The 6496-nt window shown below is 34.2% G+C and overlaps 6 protein-coding genes and 2 pseudogenes across 8 annotated transcripts, besides 1 other annotated feature; 1 reads left to right on the forward strand and 7 right to left on the reverse strand.

Annotated features, from left to right (window-relative positions):
* Positions 1 to 5982: a mobile genetic element.
* TVAGG3_1076480 (uncharacterized protein) lies at positions 253 to 732 on the forward strand (the record flags this gene model as incomplete). The annotated part of the gene is made up of 1 exon (XM_053888468.1): positions 253 to 732. One exon carries the CDS (start codon positions 253 to 255, stop codon positions 730 to 732), a length of 480 nt encoding a protein of 159 aa, XP_053744398.1.
* TVAGG3_1076490 (protein of unknown function, DUF4108 family) lies at positions 749 to 1138 on the reverse strand (the record flags this gene model as incomplete). Its single annotated transcript, XM_053888469.1, has 1 exon — positions 749 to 1138. One exon carries the CDS (start codon positions 1136 to 1138, stop codon positions 749 to 751), a length of 390 nt encoding a protein of 129 aa, XP_053744399.1.
* On the reverse strand, positions 1205 to 1477 carry TVAGG3_1076500 (Poxvirus D5 protein-like family; the record flags this gene model as incomplete). The annotated part of the gene is made up of 1 exon (XM_053888470.1): positions 1205 to 1477. One exon carries the CDS (start codon positions 1475 to 1477, stop codon positions 1205 to 1207), a length of 273 nt encoding a protein of 90 aa, XP_053744400.1.
* TVAGG3_1076510 lies at positions 1903 to 2440 on the reverse strand (annotated as a pseudogene). The gene has a single exon. A coding segment is annotated over exon 1 (538 nt).
* On the reverse strand, positions 2470 to 2862 carry TVAGG3_1076520 (uncharacterized protein; the record flags this gene model as incomplete). The annotated part of the gene is made up of 1 exon (XM_053888471.1): positions 2470 to 2862. The coding sequence occupies one exon, from the start codon at positions 2860 to 2862 to the stop codon at positions 2470 to 2472; it is 393 nt and encodes a 130-aa protein (XP_053744401.1).
* Positions 3514 to 4050, reverse strand: TVAGG3_1076530 (protein of unknown function, DUF4106 family; the record flags this gene model as incomplete). The annotated part of the gene is made up of 1 exon (XM_053888472.1): positions 3514 to 4050. The coding sequence occupies one exon, from the start codon at positions 4048 to 4050 to the stop codon at positions 3514 to 3516; it is 537 nt and encodes a 178-aa protein (XP_053744402.1).
* Positions 4722 to 5696, reverse strand: TVAGG3_1076540 (annotated as a pseudogene). The gene has a single exon. A coding segment is annotated over exon 1 (975 nt).
* A 124-nt stretch (positions 5983 to 6106) lies between the features above and the next one.
* On the reverse strand, positions 6107 to 6364 carry TVAGG3_1076550 (protein of unknown function, DUF4106 family; the record flags this gene model as incomplete). The annotated part of the gene is made up of 1 exon (XM_053888473.1): positions 6107 to 6364. The coding sequence occupies one exon, from the start codon at positions 6362 to 6364 to the stop codon at positions 6107 to 6109; it is 258 nt and encodes an 85-aa protein (XP_053744403.1).
* Between the last annotated feature and the right edge of the window lie 132 nt (positions 6365 to 6496).

Consider the following 6496-nt stretch of genomic DNA (forward strand, 5'->3'; position numbering starts at 1 on the left):
GGTTCTTCTCATCTAGTTCTTGTTGTTGTGCAGCCATTTTAAGATAAGTGAAAGTCTTACCCGACCCAGGTGGTGCAATTAGACCTGTTATACCATTCTGAGCAAATAAGAACTTGTCATGTATAGGCTTTATCTGAGCATTTTCTAACTTCCTCTTGTTCTTGTTTAAAACATTCTCAAATTTTTTGTCAATGTCAGCAAACTTTTTTCTAACATATTTTTAGAAAAATTAAAATTTTTATCTTTTTGAAAATGTCGAGCGATTTCGCTATCTATATTCGAGACAAGCTTTTCGACAGCAAAACATCTGTCGACCATAAAATCTTACATAGTGTAAACAAGAAAGGTGAATTTGTTCTAAAGTTCTGTTTCTGGGAATATGACAAGAACCATAAAACATTAAGCAGAGCAGTCTTAAAATTTGTCAATGACAGACTTGTTGACAGAGATGACGCCTCTTGGAGAGATGAAGTCCAACAAAACTTCTTAGAATGCAAAGAAGACACATGCGCTGTTCTTGAAGATGAAATAGAAAACAGAATAGATGAGCTATTAAAGGACAAAGAACTTTTACATAAATATGGTTCGGAGAAATTTGACATAACTCCACCAGAGAAGAAGAAGAAGAAAGAAAAGAAAGAGAAAAAAGTAGAAGAGAAGAAAGAAAAGAAAGTAGAAGAAGAGAAGAAAGAACCTGAACCAGTTCCAGAGAAAAAGAAATTTGACATGTAAAAATAAAATTTTATTTTTAGAACATTTCTGGGTCAATGTCAATGTTCTCTTCCTCTTTAGGAGCAAACACTGGCTTAGACTCTAAAATCTTTTTACCCAATTTACCTTGAACTTCTACAACTTTAGACTCATAATATTCATAGTCGTCTGCTTTCTTTGGTTCATAAGGTATAACAAGTTTGTATGCTTTACCTTCTTCGAGTTTTGAGAACTTTCTGTCAAAATTTTCTTTGACTGTCAACATACCGTCAATGTATAAGTCTTCAAAAGTTGCACCACTTTTTCTAACAACAGCAAACTTAACTGGTGCAATGTTCCAAATTTTGTCAAATGTAGACTTTTCAAAATTGTAGAAGTAAACATTCAAATATGCGAATGGAGCTAACTTATCTTTGACTTCTGTCATGTACTTATTTACTGAGATGAATTTTGCCATCTTTTCTATCGGATAAAAAAAGATTTTTTTTTAAATTTACTCAGAAAAATTTTTCTTTGTATATACACCATTCTGAACATCTAAAAGACTTTTGACATTTGCCAAGAATGTTCGTTTAGAAGCTGCCATATAACCATATTCTTGACAATATTGTTTATACGAATCGTACAATGACCTTTCATCTAATGACACAAAGTCAGTTTCATCTATGAACAGTTCATATACACTCTTGTTTGCTTCTAACAATGTTTGTCTCTCTTCGGTATGTGGAATTTGTCTTGGATTGAACTTAGAAATATCTAATGTCATAAAATATGAGAACAAGTGGTTGTAAAAGTCAGATGTCAAAGTTTCTGCTAAGTCGTCAAAATATTCTGTATCTTGCATATGAGAATCTGACGTTCTGACAACTACATATCTTCTGTCAGAACTTTCTAACTTCATCGGAACAGTATTGTTTGAAACCATAATGAAGTTTGCAACATTTTCACAAACTCTTTGGTCTTTATATTTTCTTTCAACAACTCCAACTTTGTCTGTTATAAGACTCTTCAAAGCATCTGAGTTCAAAACTTTTGTTGTATCTATACTTTGAAGTTCATTGCAAACTATAAGTTTCATATTCTCAATTGAAGAGTTAAATTTACCGCAGATGTTTTCTAAGTTTGTCATATTAGGGTTCGAATAACCTTCTAATAGTTTGCATAAGATATCTGTAAAGAATGTGTTCTTACCAGTTCCTTGTTTTCCAATTATAATGAGAGCAGTTTCATTTTTAGCACTTGGATGTTGTAAGATGTTTGCAAACCAACATAAGATATACTCATAGACTCTTTCGTTTCCATTGCATATAATTTCTTTGACATGGTCTAACCAAGCTTCTATAATATTTTCTTTCCATTCTACTTGTTCGTATTTATATCCAGTGAAGATAGAATAGAAGTTTGGAGAAGGTGTATAAAACTTTATACCTCGAACTGAAAAATCTTCTAACTTTGACAATAAGATATCCCAAGCATCTAACATCTTCATGCCAACTTGTACGACTTTTATTTTCTTAAGTTTCTGTCTACATTCTTGTTCTGAAACTATTGTTGCTCTTGGTTTGTTAAAGACAACATCCCATTCTTTCATAACATAACATTCTGGGGCAGAGTCGACATAAATGACTAAACGTTTCAAATTCTCGACTGCTTTGTTATAGTCTCGAAATGGACACATATTTCTGAATGCTTGGAAGTCATAAAAATCTGAAACATCTATTCTGTACATTTTTATAAAAATAAAAAAAAATATTTTTTTTATTCTTGACTTTGTTGTTGCATTTGTTGCATTTGTTGTTCTTGAGCTATTTGTTGTTGAAGTTGTTCTTGTAATACAATACTTTCACCAGTTGCATCTTCCAATTCGAAACTTTCTGCCGTCATTGACAAATACATAGGACATAAAAGTTTTACAGGAACAAAGTTTGCGTCAACTAATGTCAACGTTATACTTGCCAAAGTGTTTGAGTTCACTAAGGTTGAAAATTCTGCATTCGAATGAACAATAGGCAAACCAGCAGAGAAAGTATTGTTTATACGCATAAGTATCTTTTGGTCATAATAGTTTCTGTCGACATTCGAATAACACTTTGAACCTAAGTTTGAAACAATATATAAGATTGGTGTGCTTAATGTCAATGGAATAGACATTCCTTGTATGACACCTTTTCCTGTTATAGGAAACTGTTGGTAGTAAAAACCAGAAATAAGTTTTGTATTATAGCTCATATCGTTTATAGTAAACTCAGTCGGACATCCAAACATAATGAAACCTGCTCTAGTTGCAGCACATGTTACACCCGTCCTTAAAGTATTAAATAAGTCAACAAAACCTGTTGGTGGTATATCTGAGTAAGTATCTTCAAAGGAGTATTTTTTGCCATTCACAACAATAAAGTCTTCTGGTGTCAAAAGAGCAAAACAGGCTTTAGTCGTCATTGTGTTTAAGGTTAGTTTACAATATCGTCCTTGAGGACTTTGTAAGTTTGTTGTTATAGAATTATATGACTCAGGGTTTTTAGTCGTAATAGTATAAACCATTATATCTTCTGCCATTTATATATATTTAAAAGTTTTTCTGAAAGTGGAGAAGAACTTCATCTAAACTTTCACATGGCGTTTCTTGAAGTTCTCTGTCTAAGAAGTTCAAATATTTTGTAAAGACATAGAACTTTCCTTTGTCTACACGAACAAACAAAACAGGGTCTTTCATATCGTTCAAAAGTGTGTAAAGTCCTTTACATGAAATAAAGTCTATATTATTTTTCTTCAAACATCTTTCAAGAAGTTTTGACATTTTACTTAGCAAATAAATTTTAATGAAATGTTGTGGTCGTCAAATATTTTTATGACGTCTGGGAAACTATACTTTAAGTTCAACGTTTCACCTCCTTTCATAACGTATATCTTGTCAATGACATTATATGAAACACCACAGCAACTAATGTCGGGTTCTATTTCTTTGATGTTTATATCGTCTGCCTCTGTCAAAAGTTTCAATAGTTCTTTCAAAACTTCATGAGGTGCAATGACATATGAGTTCACTTTTACAGGGTTGTGTTCGACCAAGTTTAACATTATACTTAAAGCTTGACAAATCTTCTCCTGAGTTTGAAGTTTGTCTTTCAGTTGTTGGTAGTCGTTTCGAATATCTGCAACAGAACTTAAGTCTCTGCTAACTTCAGGATATGTTGGTTGTTCTTTTACAGGAACAATTGTTATACCATCTTCGTCCTCGTATGGTTTCCCCACTTCAACATCTCTGTCTTTGACATTGACAACAACACTTTGACTGTTTGTTTGAGTTGGTGAATTTAACTTCACATCTGCCACCGCCATTAAACCTTTTGAAACACTCACGCTTCTATTTTTCGGAAATGACATTTTACTTAGAATAAAAAGATGGACGTATTCGAGTATCTCTTTGAATTGAAGCAGAACAAAGTTTACACACACACAAACAATACAAATACATTGACAGAATAGTTCTTTACACAAACAATGGTAAATGTTATAGAATAGCAGTCTTTGCTGAACCTAAATATTTTCATAAAGCAAAGAAAGTTGGTATAACTGAAATGGTGAAAGTTCTTGAAGGCAGACAAAAAATATAACTTCAAAACTTACAGATATTTCTAAAGGTAAGTTTATCTTACAATATTATGTCAAAACTGGCGTACTGTCAATATTTGACGGAGAGAGTCAGTTCAAGAACAACTTACTGACCTGCTGCCAAAATCTGCTCGATGGAAGCTGTCGTTATGCCAATCTGAGGAGCCCCAGCAGGTTTTCATCGAACGAATCTTCAAAGAGCATCTTCCGTGAAAAGTGCTATTGGTTTTGTAAACTTCTTTGCTCTCAGTTCATCTGGACCGTCTCTGTCACCAGTATATTGTATTTGAACTGTACCAACAGTTTGAAATACCACCCATAAAGTCTTCTGAGTCAGCAAATGGAATGCCAAGCCAAAAGTTTGAACGGTCTCCATTTGTATATTGAGTTTTTTTGACCTCCTGTATGAGTCCATACTTTCACATATGGCATAATAGAACTTTGCATTTCAGGGTTTAATGGTTGTTGTGAAGTTGTTGTTAAAGTTCATAGCATCTAATGTCAAGTTGTATGACCTCATATCCTCAACTGTAGAATATTCTTCTCTTGGATAATATTTGCCATCTATGTTTATATGATATTTAATACCGGGGTTGTAGAAACAAGAATAGTCATTTATAGTTCGTCTGAACAGTACAAACATAGTATCTGCATGTTTCATTGCAGTTGTTAAAGCAATATCTGTTCTTGCACCTGGGTCAGCACTTTGGTTTCCAACTTCACCTGCAAAGTCTTTGACAGATATTTGGTGTATAGGGAACATAAGTGGAACTGCAATATATTTGGCAGCTAAAGCATTTGAAATATCTGGGTCCAACATATAGACTGCAAGTCTGCTTTCTATTCTCTTGCATTCAAACTTTTCGCATGTGAACTTAACTGGGTCCCAAGCAGTTCCAGCAGCATTGAAATAATAGTTTACTTCATTGTTGAAGTTTGAGAAACCAAAGTCTAAGTCAACTTTGTCTTTGCAAAAGTCACAGAACTTGGCTCCACCAGTTCCAGCTATAGTAATGCTAATGGGTCTTGTGTTGGTGCAATGACTAAGTTATTTTTGCTTGGAGTAAGTTCGATAGAAATTTTTCCTGCCCAGTTTGGCAAGTATCTTAAAAACCTGAAGATGAGGAAAGATGACAAAGGAACTCTAAGTTTCAGTTTTACTTTAGTGGCAGCAGTTCCATCTGAACCAGAAAGGTTAACATAAACTCCTGGAACGTTAGGGTCAAGTCTTCTTATTTTCTCAATATTTGCATACTGGTCTGTTTGTTCTCTAGCTTGTGGTTGTACTGAGTTTTCTTCAAAGCGAACCATTCATAGTTTGCCCATGTTACTGTTTGAACTAAGTCAGAGTTAGAATATATCTTATATCCCATGAAAACTTCTGGAGCATATTGGTATCCGACATAGAAAATTCCATTGCAACCTTTCTTGTCAGACAACTTGGCAGAAGGTTTTATTTCAATGTCTTGTTCCACGTATAAGAATGAGTTGTCAATAGAAATAATATGAAACCTGTCGCAAGCAATATCTACTGTTGTTGAAGAACCTTTTCCAAACTCACCTACGTTTCCATAAGAAACAGCAGTTGTATATTCGTAAGTTCCAGGAACTATTTCTGACCTTCTAATGGCATTGTCGCATTCGTTATACCATTCGGAACATTTCCGTCATGGCATCCAAAACTGTTGGCGTTATATTATCTGAGCGGCGTACATTTCATATGGGTAAAAATATAGAATAGTTGGATTTATATATCATAAATAGAACCCACTCGGACCAAGCTTTACTTTGTTCTACTCTTCTTCTTTGGTGTCGCTTTTGGTAACTTGCCCTCTGCTTCAAGTTGTTGCATCTTTGCCTCATGTTCACCTAGTATGTTGTAAATTTCCCATGTCCTTTTTGCCTTTGGGCTCTGGTCGCCCAACTCAGGTAACCTATATCCTAAAGATTTTGTCATAGTTTGTATTTGAGTCTTCGCGTATTGTTTGCATGACTCTTTCCTGAGTTTCCGGTTCAAGCTCTTCAAACAGAGCTTGTCCATATGGAATAAGCTCGTTTCCAAATATATGTTTTTGTAGCCATTCTGGTTTTCTTTCCATGTTACCAACAATATCTTTTGTGAATGGGAAAGCTTTTACCCAATGTTTCAGTCTTGCGTCATTTATTTCTGTAG

This window comes from Trichomonas vaginalis (assembly GCF_026262505.1).
Source record: "Trichomonas vaginalis G3 chromosome Unknown ctg_125, whole genome shotgun sequence".
Taxonomy (NCBI): Eukaryota; Parabasalia; order Trichomonadida; family Trichomonadidae; genus Trichomonas; species Trichomonas vaginalis.